General features: G+C 40.7%; 1 protein-coding gene across 11 annotated transcripts in view; it reads right to left on the bottom strand.

Moving 5' to 3' along the window:
• The window catches only part of aak1b (AP2 associated kinase 1b), a 63,124-nt gene that overhangs the window by 33,459 nt on the left and 11,690 nt on the right, over nucleotides 1-17,975 (bottom strand). For all 11 annotated transcript variants that reach the window (XM_088624098.1, XM_088624099.1, XM_088624100.1 and 8 more), the window contains exons 2-11: nucleotides 11,280-11,398; nucleotides 10,201-10,309; nucleotides 8,856-8,998; nucleotides 8,405-8,526; nucleotides 7,732-7,813; nucleotides 6,943-7,075; nucleotides 5,884-5,987; nucleotides 4,849-4,928; nucleotides 3,456-3,613; nucleotides 240-511 (exon numbers count right to left, since the gene is read on the bottom strand). In XM_088624098.1, coding sequence (XP_088480224.1) covers nucleotides 240-511; nucleotides 3,456-3,613; nucleotides 4,849-4,928; nucleotides 5,884-5,987; nucleotides 6,943-7,075; nucleotides 7,732-7,813; nucleotides 8,405-8,526; nucleotides 8,856-8,998; nucleotides 10,201-10,309; nucleotides 11,280-11,398 — 1,322 coding nt within the window. The remainder of the gene's footprint in view (nucleotides 1-239; nucleotides 512-3,455; nucleotides 3,614-4,848; nucleotides 4,929-5,883; nucleotides 5,988-6,942; nucleotides 7,076-7,731; nucleotides 7,814-8,404; nucleotides 8,527-8,855; nucleotides 8,999-10,200; nucleotides 10,310-11,279; nucleotides 11,399-17,975) is intronic.

Below are 17,975 nucleotides of genomic sequence, written 5' to 3'. Positions count from 1 at the left end.
GTACAGACACATTGCAGCAATAAAACAGATCCAAGAGTAATGAGAAAAAAACGACATAATACTGAAGGAAGAAAAAAGTGGGAGCTGCCACTTCATTGGCCTACTAATTAATGGGCCACCCGCTAATATATCAGATTAAATTATGGAGAATCACTCCTGTATGTCTCAACTTGGAAGAAAGGTCTCATAATGAAAAGAATTTGGGATTTCCTGTGCAAGAGACCACTGTAACATCCCACCTGCTGAGCCTGGAGTGCTTGCTGCTGTTGCTGCTGCTGCTGCTGAGGGCTGAAGAAGGCAGCCTGTTGCTGCTTCAGAAAGAGCTGCTGATGCTGAGGTGTGGCCTGGGGGTGGGGCGGGGGAGGAGCCTGAGGGGGAGTGGCCTGCACTTGAGCAGGTGTGGTCTGTGGCTGGGAGGGTGGAGCTTGCTGCTGTGCAGAAATAGGCTGGGAAGCTTGAGCTTTCTGGGATTGGATGATCGCGGCTGGCTGGGCTGCCCCCAGGGTCACAACTGTAAAACAATGAGTAGGAATGTAGGTGTAGGTTTTCACTATGTTCACAACAGTAAGGCATGTTCAACTACGCAATAATCAGTTGTTTCGAAAGGATGAAAATGTTGAAATGGTCACCCACAAAAGTAAACTCTAAAGGAACTGGCTGCAAAAATATTGCAAAAGGAATACAAGCTGGTTTACCCTGAATACATGGAATTTTAGATCATTTTATCATTGCCAGTGATAGGAACTATATGAGTTCCCTCCTCTCAGCTCCCGGAATCCTTTGTTCACATAGAGGTAGCACAGCTGGGAAGCTGAAACTGTAAAGTTTTGAACAGTAATAAAAAACTACTTTGCACAAATCAGAAATTGCATGAGCAAATGCCATACGTGTTGGAAAGTTAGTGAACACACAGACTGAACTCCACATGGCTATCTCATTTAGAAATCCTAAAATAATCCTGGTTGATCTAATTTGTTAATTTACAGAATACACAATTCTGTATAGCAACTAATATTCTGACACAAAACATCTCAAGGCCTTGCCTTGTTTGTCTTGTCCATTCTTTTAAAAGAGGTCTATACAGAGATGACTGAATTCTAACAAGAAGTTCATTAAGCATCGCAAACAGCAGGGCCATGCCGCAGGCTAAAAGTCAAGATCGCTCAATGCATTTTTTTTTTTACTGGACAACTGGAACATCACACCAAAGCAGGATGAGATACGAGTAAAGCTCTTTTGTCCTTTCTCCTTCTTTCTCTTATCCTACTCTCCAATGCTGAACCTGCCTGGCAATGATCCACATTTCCAAATTCCCCAGGCCCTCCACTGGGCTCAGTCCAAAAAATGCACATTTCAGTCCCAGTGGCATAGAGCGATTCAACTCCCTGTCAAACCAGATTTCAGTGATGCACGGCAGCGTGCACAGCAAGTCATTTTTCGCAGTTGATTGATTTCCCATTCTTTTCAGGACAAGATAAATCAGGAATACACCAATGAGGATTTCTTTTTATTTTACATTCACAGAGAGAGAAAGAGAAAGAGCAGTTTAAACAGATACAAGGGATAAAGTGTATTCTTTATACTGAGCCCAATCCAGGACTGGTATTACCATTAGCAGAAAACATTGTTCAGGATAAAGACTGGAGTTAACAAAATGAAAACAGAAAGAATAAAACTTAAAATACAAATTATACCACACTGTGCTGAACTGTATAGAATTGCAAGGCCTTTTCTGTGCTTAGTTTCATTCCGTTACATCCTTTGTTTACATGCATTAGGACAAACACCCATAGGTTTAGATAGGAAACGGGAAATAAGCCTAAAACAGTAATGAGCAAACAGGTGAGTATACATGGAAATCAAAGAGCATACAAAAAAACACAAATGCTTAAGATAAAGTATGCCGTCTTAATTGGAGATATATTTTCAAGATCAAGTATAAAAAATATTCAATTTTTTTATTTATTTATAACTTGAATCATCTATTAAAAGCAAGCATAAAAGCATAAAATGTTTGCTTTTTTTAGCTATCTGCCATGTTTAAGCGATGAACATAAAATACTTACTGTACAGAACTCAATTTTTGGGGTACCATCCTCAAACCAGAGTTCTAATGCTCTCCCAGTATCTTTATGTCAGAAACACCACATCTAAATTGCATTAAAATCACAGTTTAGAGCCTTTGATAGACAGAAATGCCTTGACACAGACACATGGAGATGTCAGTGCTCAAGAGATCGCTGTTGGCATCACTATCACCTATCAAAGTAATTTGAGCTCACTTAAGTATTCCTTCCCTATTTCTCCCACTGACTGCAGAGTGGCACTGCATGAGCCCAACACACATCAGTGGTTTCTGTGCTGAAGAAGACACCATATGCACTGCTGGAATCTATTTTTAGTAAGAGATACACTTTGTCCAAAACTAAAACTCACTGCAGCAGTGTTAAGATCAGGTATCTCAAATCCAGCGCCAGGAGGACTGCAGACACTTATCTTTACTTGAATGAATTACATTTTCTATATATAGGTAGGGACCTGTGTTTTGCACAACCTGGTTTTGGAATCAAAATTTCAATATAACCTCCACATTAAGTCACTAATTATACAATTATTTATGATCCGCTTATTGCATTACTTTAATAATCTCTATTATAGCTATTAATCCAAAATCATGCATATTAGAATACTGATTAAACAGAGCAGAGTACAGGGCTACTGACATTTATTTAATCAGTCATCCCTGTGTTACTAATATCCTTGATTCAAGAGTATTTCAGAGCATTTCTCAAAAAGTTTTTGATTTTTTTTTTTTATAAATTGCAAATACTTCTACCACAATATTTCTATATCACAGTATTACTTTTTCATTCTCTTCTTATTTACAGCCTCCGTGCTGATATCCTAATAGCTTCTTAAGATTAAAGAATGTGGAGTAGCTACAGGGACACCAGTACCGGTTACAAATGAGGCTGTGCACAACTCAAGGCCCCCCTAATCAAGGATTAGCATGCATAGGTATAATAAAATTTCAATATGCTGCAAGCCTGAGGACTAACAATGGATTTGCTTCATGTTTCGGGACTGGAAAGAATAGTCTCTGATCAATTCGCAACTAACTACCAAATAGGCTAGATGGGCCGAATTACCTCCTCTTGTTTTTGAAACCTTTCTTATGTTCTTAACATTCATCCATTTAACCAGACAATCAGACTGGATATAGTAGTGGATTGGTGTGAGACCTTAGCCAGGAGGCTTGAAGGCCCTGCAGGGGCCCGTAGCACAGACGGCGAGGGGGCCCAGCTGCAGATAAAAGCTCGGGGGAGCTGGATTTCGACTTGTGCTGAGCGAAACGCACATCGAAGACCTTGACTGTGTGAAGCCCACAGATGCAGAAGTGGAAAAAGAAAGAGTGGTCTTGGAAAGAGCCACGTGGGGCGACGTGCCGGCAGTACCTGGCTGCTGCACTGCTCCCGCTGCCACGTTGGCCCTTTTCCGAGGGGTGAGGGCGGGCTGGATGGGCAGGATGCCAGCATTGGGCTGCGGCTGCCCCGCCTTGGGACGCTGGCGAGGGGCGATGGAGGTCTCCAGAGTCGGGATGGGGTCCGTCAGCCTAGGCAGAGAGGGACACGCGGTGAGAGATGGGAAGACATTATGCTGCATCACAAACTACTAAAAAGACAAGCAGCACTTTGCTTAGATCCACAGTGTTCACGGAGCAGCTCGAGAATAAATACTCACACACTGCACGAGGGGTATGGGCAGTACGATACAGGCGTTCATGATTAACCCAGTAAAATTGCTTTAACCCAATTAACAAATTATACCCTAACCCCTAGCCACATTTGTCCAAGCTTTGTTAGTCTTTCTATTTTTGTGTTTATATCAGTGGGATGTAAATATTTGAGGGACAGTTTCCAACAGTTGCAAAGCACTTATACATTCTATATAGGGGTGTCCAGTTCTGCTCCCTCAGGACTTCTGTTTCTGCAGGATTACTAGGTCTCATCAATGCAGCTACACCTCAAGAACTGGCAAAAGTTGTTAAATTGGCCAAATTAAATCAATAATGATATGATTCAGCTCATTAAGAGCTGAACTGGAATAAGAACCTGCAGACACACTGGCCCTCCATGTTCTTTAGGGGTTCGTGTCCAGTCTCTGGTACACCTATACATTTAAGCACCCTTTCATGGTTTACAGGATACTGTTAATTATTCTGCTCTCCTGAAATTAGCAGAGCTCACACCATGTGCACGCAAGCCAGTTTCTTTGTGGTGCGGAAAATAGTTCATCTTTAGCTTCCAGCATGGGTTACAAGATTATACAAATGTGTTCAGACATAATCCTGATACTGCTTTCAGTAACAGTAAAAAAGTAATGTGCTTGTTAAAAATATTAATGTCTTGTGGCACTTGGCTAAAAAAGAAGAGTGTACTGCCTAATTACATGTGCAAATTCTGCTAGCAAAAGGTGGATACAAGTGTGGCAGGCTGTGCCATCATCTGGCAGTTAAAAACCCTGTCTTGATGAACACAGACAACAGGCTTAGTCAATTAAGTCATCCTTCTGTACTGTCAAGTCTGCCTTGCCAGTGTACTAAAAAAGATCAGTAAATAAACTGGTCAACCCAGGAAATGACAAGAAGTAGGAGGAAACTGGTTGGATTAAAGTTATCATTTTAATCAAGTTATTCTTGTCTTGACAAAGCAAGGCGCAACCATTTGACTGCACACAAGCATGTGACTTGTGCAGGATGGAACTCTTGGCGCCAATGACAATCCATCAACTTCCGATACAGAAGACTCCCTCCAGTGCTTATGCCCTAATCCCTTCCTTCGAGCTCACCTGGCTTTGATCTGGCTCTTCTTGGCCGCAGCTTCACTGGCTCTGATTGGCTCAGGGAGTTTAGCTGGAATCGGAGAGTTCTGGAAAAATAGGAAAGAGAGGACTATTGGATAAAAGGGCTGCTGCACAGCTTCCTCGGTTTTTCCCAGATGAATGTACAGGTATAGCAGTGCATTTCCAACAGTGACAGTACCAGCCATATCAATAATCTGCTGTCATTCCAGCACAGGGGCACTGGATTCATAATTAGGTGCAAAAGGTCAATTGACGGATTTCCGAAATATGGGAATTCGGATTGTGAGGAGCGCTCGACCATTTCACACTGTGAAACACTAGAGTGAACTAAAAACCATCCTGTGGAACAATCTTAATAATGTTTATGTTCACTAACTTTTAAAATTTGTTTCCTGTTTATTTTTATCCGGTAAACTATTTGAATGTGACCTTTTAATTATGTTCACAAATCTTCTTATGTTTCCTATGTGACATGCCTATGTATATTCCTTCACATATTCTTTCACTCTACAAGGAAACAGATGCTTACCAATTTGCAGAAAATATGTGTCACTGAGTAAAGCTATGAATATTGGGGTTTTGTCCAAAGCCCTGAATATAAAAGCATGTTTAATGTTTAATGAGTACCTAATTTCTCCTGTTAATCACCCTTTTTCCTGCTTTGGCAGAAGACAGAGCACAGGCATGTGGAGATTATAAAGACATGATGACAAATTTCATTAGAGGGTTACCCAGATTGTTTAAAAATGGGAATAAGTGGCACTAGCTTGGTGACGTTTGGTTTAACAGGGCTCTATGCAACTGTTTAAGAAAATTGGTAAATCGGTAGAAAATGAAAGGACATATGCTAACAGCAAACATTTAATGCAAATCGTCTGGATTATTTCACTAAGAACATATGACTATATAGAACAGGACTCTGAAGGCTTAAGTCCAAATATTTTCTAACAAAAAAAGCTTTTTGCAGTTGGTTTGTCTGGCACTGTATTTTCCCAGGCAGAGACGATAAAGCAGGGGTACCTGTACGTTCTGGACAGGACAGTCACGGCGGGCCAGTCTGAAAGCAAAATAGGCCACCTGGTAGATATCAGGGCGCTTGTCAGGGTCTGGCTCCAGCATGTAACCTGTAGAAGAACAGTACGGGAAAGGATTTAGAAAAAGCTAAAAGGCAACGGTAATGAATATAGTCATCACATTAAAGTTTTCCTGTTTTTCTACTGCATGTAACTTCTGTAAACCCTGGAGCACAACGTTAAATTTCTTCTACAAGTATTTGTCACAGGAACAGTGTTCAATGCTCTTGATCTCACAAGTCAGAGAATACGTGACTTTTAGAGCCAAACAGGCATTTCTCAGTTATAACACAGACGGCACAAAACTGTCCACCAGAACAAGTTGGTGTATTAAAAATAAAAGTATAAACTGGGAACGGGGAATATAATATTTTATCAGGACCCCACATAAGAACTTTATAACTAAAAGAAGAACTGCAAAAAAATATATTGCCCTGTCAGAAATTCAGCCATCAAGTAGTCTGGGAAGTTACACACAGACAAACTGAGAGGGCAGATAACCATCAGAGAAGAACAGACAGCGATACCCTCAGTGAAACGGAGCATGTCCTACAAACCAGGGAGAGAAGGATAAATATCACAAAGACAAACATAGCGGTATGGGGAATTCGTGAAGAAGGCGTTGTCACACATTGTAATGGGAAACTTACAGAATTAGTCATTGGATGGTGAGTTTATTGGTTAATGGTTGCCGGAAAGGGATGACTGACATTGAGTTTTCAGGCTCTGAACCTGTGAATTCCACAGGGGCCTCAGTTACAGCAAAGAAAGGATGAGAGAAAAACACTCAAGAAAAAGAGAAAGATGTTCATTGGTCAGGCTGTGCACATGGCGGTAGTACTGCAGTGTGTATGGGACAGGAGACACAATAAGAGACAGATGACAACACTGACAATTAAGGCAGCATGCATCAGAGAGGGTGCAGCACAAGCTGTCTGGGACATGGGTCAGAGAGAGCGTACGTGACAACGACAGGCTGGAAGAGAGAGACAGTACGGGCACTCACGGATCAGGCAGTGCATGTCGTGGGAGTAGCGCGAGTTGTCAGGGATGGTGAAGCTGCCGTCGCAGATGGCCACCTGGCTCTCTCCAAAGGGCAGAGTGAAGTAACACAGCTTATAGAGCAGGCAGCCCATAGCCTGGAACACATGCACATACACACAAAGCACAGGAATTACAAGAGCACATACAGGAAATAGACTCCCAATTAACACTGAACGTAAATCTATTTCACAGGCGGAAGGCTCCTGGGCAGATTTTGTTAATGGAGCTGGAAAGCCAATGTATTACTTTCAGCAGCCCGCTGCTCAGAAAGACTAAAATGGCTCAAAGTACAAAGCAAGAGAAGTCTTGTTCCCCCTCCGTGATGCACTGATTTTAATTAAAAGCACCGATAGCCACAGTATGGGAAAACAGACTTCGTTTTACAACCACAGAAACACAACATCTGAAAAACATGCCTTTCACTCACTTTTTATAGTCAACTAACCAGCTTCACTCCTAAATGCTTTCTCAAGGCAAAGCGTACCTAGTTCAGCAGCAAACATCAAAGGAAATATTTCACTTTCTATACTGAGGCCTGACATACTTACAGTACCTGAGCGGGCTAAACATGCAGCACAACACCAAGTACTAAGCTGACAAACAGCACTTGTTAGCTTGTTTGAGTATTTCGTCCAGAACCTTTCAAAGATCATGGAGTAATTGAATGAGTTTCACAGCACACTGAAGGATATTGTTGTGGCAAAAGAGGTCACTTCCATTGGATCTGGGTCAGTGGAGCCTGGACACTCACCCAGATGTCTGCTTTAGCAGTGATGACCTTCCCACTGTACAAGTTGACCATTTCGGGTGCCCGGTATGACAGGGTAGTGTACCTGAGAGACAGTGAAGACAATTTATTCATTCTAAATGACATGTTAAACATGTCGACATTGAGGACCTGACAGATCTCAGAGAACTTTCTGCATTAACTCAGGTGATTAAGGACAAATTATCAGAAAACCTTTCACAACATCTATTAGATATAGATAAAAACTCCTTTCTAAAAGAGGTTGAAACCAGCTTCCTGCCCCAGCCATACACTCCTGGTGTCTCTTGAAAGTGGATTTAAACTCAATTGGTCTTCTTGGCCAAGTTTAATAAACAACAGAAAAGTATACGTTAATTCTCTTTTCAGCACGGAATAAACCTTTACTTGTTCCTTTGCAGCCTGCGCATGCTGACACAGTTACCTTCTTGAACTTCTTTGTGTTACATCCTCTTTACAACTACTATACTGTAATTACAATACTTTTTTAATTTGATATGATAAAAAAACGCAACTATTTGATTCAGAGATGCCCTGGTCGAAACTACTTACAGTACAGCCCATTCTGTCTTCAGCCTCCTGCCATTCGGGACTTAACACCCCCCCTCCCATCTCCTCTCCTAGGTGAAGCTGGTCTGGGCTCAAAGATCAAACTCACTTCTTTATCTCATCCTCCACAACGGTCACCCCCTCGCTCTGAGGGTTCTGGAACCTGTTTGTGGCGCTGCCAAAATCACACAGGACATAATGGCCTCGGTCATGGAGCAGGATGTTCTCCACCTGTAGAGAAAAGGGAGGTGGGAGCTTCAGTCATCAATTCAAGTCCAGGACTAGCGCTAACTGGAATGTGTGAAACCAATCCTATATCCCTATAAAACCAAAAGGAAAAGCTTTAGCCAAGTTCTGGGCCTTTTAAAGGAGCATTTCTGCTCTAAAACCTTCAATGTGCTCTTTTCTTCTCGGGGAAGATTGAAAACAGGTATAAATGTACTGGGACAATATGGGTGGAATTCAAGTATAAGTGGAATCAACACACATCCCTCACTTCCTCCAGTACATTACTGGTGAGCAGGGAGTCCAGGGTGGTGTTGAGCGATTGTGACACTCACCTTGAGGTCCCTGTGGATGATGGGAGTCTTGCACTGGTGTAGCCGAGCGACTGCCTCGCAGGTGTCGCAAAAGATCTGCAGCACCTCCGTCTCGGTGAAGCCCGTTTGCAGACGCTGGTTCATTAGATTGACCACCTGACCTCCTACGGGACACACGGGCAAACAGGTCAACAACCCCTTTGAATAAATGCAGAGCCCATTCTAGAGCAAAGGCACCACACAGCATGCAAATCAAGTGAAGAACTGAGGTCGCTAAGTGACCAGCTAGCAGACAGCCAAGACAGTTAAAAAATCTCTTTTGATCGGCAATTTTCTATATGTAATCTTCAAAAACACAATATGAATTCTTTTGAAATAAAACAGGGGTGTGATCTTTTGCCTTTAGAAAAACAAAGGCAGATGTGACTCTGTTTTAGTAGTTTCCATAGAGCAGTTTTTATATAAATAGACTATTTTATAGAGAATAGACTTTCTGTTGTGTGTACTTTATCATAGATGCCTTTCTCCTAACTATTACCGCACACTTTGATGCCTTGATGAGTGTTTGCAGATGCTACCTGTTGTTGAAGAACCACAAAAAGTAAAAGCCGTGTATGAAAACACAGCCTGCGGACTGCTGCTGTTACTCTTTTATAAAGATTTTCATCCATTATTTAGCAAACAAGCAAAAGTGTGTCATTGTTATATTGCATGCCATATATTATTTAAAATGTTTAATTTTAATCTTCTATCCCTGACTTGGGCTGGAGATGTACTGTATGCTCCACAGTGGCTTTTTCAGCCTAGGCAGACAGAGGAGACACAGAGTCACAATCACAGAAGGATAAGGAGAGGCAGAGAGAGAGAGAGACACTGCACACAGACTGTAGACCGGCCGACTTAAGAGTCAGACAAGCATACAGGGGTTGAGATATGAAAAGCAGAAACACAAAAATCTGTTGCATAAATGTAAAAAATATTTAGCACATCCACATAATTTAATAATCTTTATTTTCTATAGTGGCTCTTATTTCACGTCGTCTCATTTCACAATAAATCAAACAAAAGGCACAGAAATATACAACCTAAGCAATTAAAATCTAGAGCATAAATGTGCAGACTAATTATGATTAATGAGAACCTCATTGATTTTTAAAGAATCCCATTGAATCAAGGTCTATACCAAGGGTTAGAAAGGAAGACAAGAGACAAACTCAAGAGCCAGACTGAGTTTTGGCAGGACAATCCGACAAGCTAGACACAGGAACAGAGAGATTGATGGATGGGTAATACACATATATAGGGGGACAGAGAAAACGGGGTCAACAAAGCAGGCCCAGACTGGTGCAGAGGACGAGGGACTCACCACGACAGTAGTCCATCAGAATGAGAACTTCCCAAACATCCCCTGAGCCCACTGCTGTGATGCTGGAGTCCAAGAAGCCCACAATATTCTTGTGCCCAACCAGATCTCTCTGAACATAAACACAGGATGATTATCAAGCAGGGCTTGGGAATTCAGTACTCCAAGTCCCGCAGTCTCCCAGTTTGATAAACCAATCAAGAACCAAAGACACAGTACAAACACACTGACCCAAAACTCTGTGAAAAACCACAGAGGAGTATAAATGACAGGTACAGATTTTACACATGTGCCCCCACACCCAAGAATAATTCATGACAAATTTCACTTCAACAGAATTTCAGAGTCATTTTTTATAAGTGTGTAAATGAGCAAATTGTAAAGAAGTTATTAGGGAGACATTAATTTGATTTCAGTTTTAAAGGGGAACTATCATCCCCAGTTTCTCAGACCGGTAATTAAATCAATTAATTGATGTTATATTAAAAAATTACACATTTCGAATTAAGCACCATATCGTGAACTTTGTGAAAGTACGTATGTTGTCCCAAGCTCTCATTCAAGTTCCCACGAATTACGATGCGATGCGTCTCACAAGTCACTGCCAGGACTAGTGTAATGTGACGTACAAGCAAATAAATACAGGTTGTGCAGCAGACATTTCACCACAGAAATGTTCCAACGTGATCTGCATGCAGAGTTAACAAGTAGTATTTGTTGGCAAAACCATCTGGAAATCAAGAGCAATACTTCTATTGGATTAAAAGAGAGGCATTCACAAGCCTCTTATTTGCGATGTAATAAGGCCACACATGTCACCGGAAGGCTTGTTGCCTCATTCTGAATCACAGGACATGGCACTGCGCATACCTGGAAATTGTCTATTTTGTGGTGTACATTGGAGTTTTAACACATTGCTGTGTTCATTTTAAAGTGGTCTGAAATCCACTCATCAATGCTGATTCTTTCTAACCCTGAAATATGAAAATTGCATTGCAGTTCCCTTTCAGGAGAAAAAGCATTGAGATGGGATTCAATGTACGTAGTTAAGATTCTGGGAGTAATTTTAGCCATAGCCTCACCATGATCTGGATCTCCCTCTTGCACACCTGCAGGTCATGCTCGTTGTTGACATACATCCTCTTGAGGGCGCAGCGCACACCCTGGTGCGTTCGCACGAGAAACACGATCGCAAAGCCTCCTGTAGAAAAACACAAGGGACCAAGTGACAAGTGTTAATGTCATGATCATCCCATTGAGCTCCATCCATTAATGCATCAACCTAGACTACCAAGATTCAAGCAGTATAGAATAAAGGTATCTTGTATTCCACAGCTATTAACCTGCTCACTTTGCACAAGTAATTTATAGTTAGATTTTGTTTTCATTGTGTATTTTAAGTATCTGTTTCAGTCACTGACAATCCCGTTTTTATTTATTTTTAGACTGCGAGAGCATTTAAAGATTCTGGCTTGATTTTTAATCCTATGCATGAATGTCTTTTATTTGTTAACTGATTCAGGCTGTGTTAAGTGTATTATGCATTGTGTACAGTACTTCTTTTAATCTGCCTGCAAAGCAAATTTCCCACCTGGGACAATATACGACATAAGGTGAGGTTCCACAGCCACTGAAACATTCCCAGCATAAAAACATTGATTACAGCTTTTGACACCGCTTCTGGGAAGCAGTTTTTACATTTAAAAAAAACATTTTAAAAATATTATATTAAGCTACAAATACAGTATTTAAAAATACAAAAATTCACTAGCCTTGAGAAGAGCAGTCCGATAATTTTATTGGAATCCATCAATTGACACATTTTTAGTATGCTAGTTAGGTCACAGCTATTAATCAGACTTGCTACCTGTTGGGTGTTGAATGTAGAACGTTGTGTATTCTAGCAGAGATAATAACTATGGACAAATTACATTCAAGACTGGAAATCTAGGAGGTTTTACTCCAATGTTTCCTAATACTGTCTCTTCTGTTTTTCATTCCACCTCAGCTCTTTCTCTTCATTAATCCTAATTAAGCTTTCAAAAAACAGTTTCACCCCTCAAACAGCAGGGAGTCATGAACAACAATTTGTCTGAACCCTGTGCCAGATGCCGGTTTCAGAACACCTTTCATTTAGGATTCTTGCTTAAATGCCCAGATGGAATTTAATTAATGAGCCTACACATCACTAAGAATGCTAATTAACATAGAGTTTGACACACCATTGTTCCCATCATTTTCTGTACTCATAGTTTAGAAAACTATGAGAAACCAACTGTTTCAAAATAAGTGGAAACAGAGATCTGTTTTTTTACTTTTCTCGGAAATACACAAAACAGAGATTACTGTTAAAACTAAGACTTAGGCGCAGAAACTGATCAAAGCAAAGAACTGGTTAAATAAAGGTTCAGAAAACAGCGATTAAATGCAAGATCAGGCCTGGAAAACATTGCATTACAGGTATATCTGTCATTTTAGTAAGTTCATTTAGGACTAGCTTGCGTTGTGTGTCTTCTTTTACCTTTCTAAGTTTATTGAACCCGATAGTGCCTGATAGATACCTACTGTAGATATTCAAGCAGAAAGCCTTGTGCACAGGCTTTATAGACATGAAGGTGGAAACATGAAATGAGGAATTACTCAGAAGATGCATACATTGCTTCTGGCTTAGCACAACCTTAATTTACTTCCCCTGCACCACGCCTGGCAATCTCTTCAGAAAAAGACTTTTCTCGAGCTATTTTTGTCCACGGTAGCTAGCCGCAGTGCCAAATCGGCATTTATAAGATAACAGGGAATGAGTCACAGCACATATTACTGTGCAAGTGGCAAGTAATAAGAAAACAGCAGGAGAACGCTGCTCACGTGACACGTGTGACGCAACACAGCAGTTTTACTCCTATTCAGCTCACAGCACAGGGTGGCAGAACCAGGAGAGCAGGCTCCTGATCGGCTAAGTAACACAAAAGCAGCAGGGCTGGGCTGGGCACAACAGCTTAGTGGCCACGCCTGTTAACTGCTTTTCAGGAATGAGCTTCTCACCACCTGACCAGCCCAGAAAACCCAAGTGAAAAACACGCTCTGGAATTAGTCTACCATTGGACAGCAACATTCAGATGAACCTGGTTACAGCACTTCAAGCACGAATTAGTTCTTTTTTGTAAAAGAAAAACATTATCATACATATTCCACTGTTATATTTAACAGAGGTGAGCATGATACTCAACTATGATCATAATAAAAATAACCATAATAATTCCTTACACTTATTTAGCACTCTTCTGGACTATGAACTGTCAACCAAATATTCTTACATCTTGATGGGTCTTACCTTGGCACAATTAGATTAAAAGAGAGGCGACTTTCAAAACGCCATTAACTTTAACTGCTTTTGTTATTTTTCCAAAAAAAAAATCAGCAGATCCTGCTTTGTTCAGAACCCGCTCGATTTCTTTTTGAACTGACAAATGTTAACAAACGTGTCTTCCAATTACCAACCCGTTTCCTCATAGGAAGAGCCAACAAGTTCACTTCAATGGAGACTTTCTTTAAAAGAGTAAGTGATAAGAGGAGCTGCGAGCCACCTACTGATCCATTAACTGGTCTAAAGCACCATCTTAATAGCAACAAGGCCCACCCCTTCTTAGCTTCTGAGATCTGAGGCAATCGGGTAATGAAGTGTTAACATGAATGTATACAACACTTAGAAAGGTCGCATTCTATCTAAAGGAAATTAGAGACTGCATTTCATCATATTCTGCGAGAGTCCCTTACAAAGAGTTTCAGCAGCTTGCTCAATGCAACACAATGAGTCACTGGTGCTAAAGACACAAATGATGCAATAATGGACATGCAACAATAGCATAACGGCTTCCCCTAGATATCAACACAGTGTCTAAGGGCTTTGTCATGTACCATAAGTTCTACAGAGGTTATCAGTTTGAAATTGACAGCAGCATACTTGAAACTCACAATGGTTAAAGAGAGGTTAAAAGAGTTAGCAAGCACAAGACAAATTACTGGCAGGTTTAACAAGAAGGGACGCATAACACTACAGTTCTAAAAAATCCAAACGTACTTATGTTTAGGCAACTGAAACATTATTTCCGACACCAACAGAAATGACCATGCATGGGGAATTGGAAATGCACATGTTAGGTGAATACCAATAAATATGCTCTCTCTTACTGTATTAAACACCAAATCCGGGTAGGTTAGATACTGCTTCAGCAGGGAACAGTATTATACTGCATGACAAGCATGTTTCTGAAACAGAGCTGTCTGAAGTGAGTGACAGGCTTGCACTGCAGTGCTATTGTGCTGCTGTCCTCTCCTCAGTTAGTTAGGGGAGTATTGAGAGAAGGGAGGAAAGGCCTGCTTTTGAGCAAAGACAGAAGTGGGGCAGGCTGATCTTCCAGTAAGCCCCTGGGGACTGACTGGCTGTTCTTGCTTTCCCAGTTTTAAAGCTGCAAAATACTCAGTCAACAGGCCTTTGGGGTTCACCACCCACTTAGTTGTCATTTTGTGCAGTGCCCAAGAGTCGGACCATTCCAAACACTATCATGGAAGATGGCAATTAACAGGTCTGTGCAGAGACGCAAACAAAAGCACCACAGGATTGAAACGAACACCCCTTTTGTGCAACATAACACAATGCACAACAGGGAGAAGGTATAAACACAGGGGTACCTGGTTTGCAGCTGTTCCTTGTATGACACATAGGCCTTCAGACAAAGCTGATATTCCACAGGGCACACATGTACAAAATGGCACAATTCACCTATGGCTGCTCCGGGGGGTCTTCATGTCAATAAAGCACAGTTCTGTATATGTTCTTAGGAAGAAGCAGTTCATCTCTGTATTGTAGGCACCAAGAGAGTCCAGCCCAGGATGCCTTGCTAGGATCAGTGTCTGTGAAGCACCTGTCATGTCCTAACGCAGTCTGATCACAACGGAAATGATGCAGTTTCCTCTATGCAGTGAAACATCCTCTGGTGCGTTTTCAATTAATGAAGATTAACATCAGAGAAGACACAACATGTGAAAGTAACAGTTCAAGACTGCCTTATTCTGAGTGTGTGCACTGAACGCACACAATATCAGTGCTATCAATAGTGGAAAACAATGTATTTTTATTTGTTAAACTCATGATTCCTGCATTCACATGGGTGTAAAACTAGACTGCGTGCAGGTCTAGTGTATCAGATGAAAGCATCAGACAAAGCAACATTTATCCAAAATATTATTAAAATACTCCAACACATTTCTGAAATCTAATATAACATTTATTTTAAATATGAGCTATCAATGTTAGCAAGTAATTACAGCCAGTGTAATGCCTACATGCTCAGAAATGAGAGCATTGTTATGTCAGACTTGTGGTATAGAAGAGCTTTCATTGTTTACAGAAACGCCAGAAGGGGCTGGAAAGAGCATTCAGGAAAGGAAACATCATGCATTCAAAATATGATTTGCAAAGCTTTAATTTGATGGGTTGGTCACTGTTAGCTGACAGAGGAACAGTCACAAAAATGTCTCAATTTGTTGAAAGTATAAAACATGCACTCACGATCAATCTTGTGTTGAAATAAAACCATTCTGTCTGAATCACAGAGCAAATGTCCGTCCTACTGTCTTCTGGTTTTCATACCAACAGTTTCACTTTATCAATCCCTAGACTAATCACAATGTTAATCAGCTCTCTGCTTGAGATGCAACAGAATCAAAACTTCAAATGATTTCATTTAACATTCAATTTTTAAAAAACCCTTCAGATTAAGCCTAATATTAGTTAATCTGACAATGAAATTATATGTTTAACTGCAAAGAAATGAAGAAGTCTTTCTGCAGTTCACTGGTCACTGGGTTGAATGTCTTTTTCCACTAATTTCAACTCATCACACAATGCAACACAAGCTTTAAACTTATAATATTAACTGTTGGTTCTCATTCTACATGATTACTTCCTGATAGAATTAATTAGTTTTCTGGGATGAATTTGCTACCCTGGAAAGCCTATAGGACTGTAGCCCTCCAGGATCAAGTACAAGTATCACTGCTTTCAGTGCTGCTACTGCTGACAAGGTTGGATTGTAAATCTCTGTGACCTGGCTAAATTCTGCCTTGGGTTTGTAACAATCTGGCCCATTTTAAGTTCCCCTTTAATTCAACTGCTAATTCCTGCTCCTCCACCTGAGTTACTGTGCAGTGGGTCTGCTGGCCATCACAGCTGTCACAGATCTCCCAGATTTGTGAATGAAGTTGGTCCCCCCCCCCTCCAACTTTAAATGGAAAGCACTTTAAATGGAAAAGACCTGTACAAGTGTGAGAATAAAGTCTTCATGAGTACTTATGTGAGGAACAGTTATTAATGAGCATCTGCTGCTCCACACAAGAGGTAACCGCTATCACAAGCCACACTGCAGAAACACAACCTACACTGTCAGTGTCTGAGCAGAAAGATTATTCAGAACTTTAATGACCCAATTAAGAAAGTTATTTTTCTGTAATCACTGATTCGTACTGGCAAAAAGGCTTGAAAAAGAAGTAAAAGCACATTTTGCACTTGATGTCTCTAACTTTAGTTAATATTTTTGTTCTCTTGTACACAAAAAGAAAGAAAAGATTTGGAAATCAGCTCCCCACACACACACAGCGATCTGAGGAGACTGAACAATAAGACTGCAAACCAGAGAAGGCCACCTGCCCCATCATGCTAGTCCCTAAATTGACCTCACAATCTCAGCTGGTTCTTGAAGGAGCTCAGTCACCTTCGTCAACATGTGATTCCTGATTTGCTTCAGCTCATAACATAAGAGGTTTTGTAAAATGGGGGACACCTGAGGGAGAAAAAATAAATTCTAAAGAGTTAAATCATATTAGTAATAATAATTATAAATGACAAAATGAGTAACACTTTATAATAAGGTTCAATAATGTTAATTAGGCCTTCACAAACACTTCACAGAGAAAGAATAATAGTCTAAACTATCAATAGGAAACTTACAAATCAATACACAATAAATGCTGCTGGAAGTAAAAGCAAAACAACAAGTGAAATGTTTTTTTCCGGCAATACAGTCTGAGACGAGGTGTTACAGAGATCAAAAAACAAACTTGAGAGTGTGATGTTGAATTTGACAGTGTTAATGTATCAGATAAATGAGAAGATAGCCTAACAAGTCTACATAAGTAGACACGAACAATGTTTACAACAAGTCTATTAGTTAATATACTGCATTCATGATCTATAAAGGGTTTATTGTTGAACTTTATTGTAAGTGTACCAATGTGCTGTTACTCACTGCTAAGAGTGAACGCAGTCGAACCTGCAAACAGTAAAACACCAGCAAGGCATTGAAACAGAATTACTTGCTGCCACAGGTTGGCAAACCCTGCGAATACAGATGGTGAAATGCCCATCCGCACCAGTGATAAATAAATCACTTGCCTTATCCATTATTCAGGAGATGGCCTTCTCGGCTAACGCCGGCACTGTGCTGTGCGCTCCAGACAGGGCGATAAGCTAACGCAGAGCAGGGGCTGGCCAAGACATGAGATAACAAGACACTTCGCTTCACCCCACTGCTCTTCTGTGGTCATAATACTGAAAAACATATTTCAGCCCCCATTACATTATTCTTTACTGCTTCTCTCTAGATATTTCCATCCCATTTTTACACTGTTTTAATGGGATGATATTATTTTGAATTGTTTATTATTTTCATTTTAAGAAGTGTTTTCTTTCTCATTATATTTTCTAAATTGCTTATTGCCCA

The sequence above is a fragment of the Lepisosteus platostomus genome, chromosome 3 (genome assembly GCF_059453375.1).
Source record: "Lepisosteus platostomus isolate fLepPlt1 chromosome 3, fLepPlt1.hap1, whole genome shotgun sequence".
Taxonomy (NCBI): Eukaryota; Metazoa; Chordata; class Actinopteri; order Semionotiformes; family Lepisosteidae; genus Lepisosteus; species Lepisosteus platostomus.
This window is presented reverse-complemented; position numbering and strand designations above follow the sequence as displayed.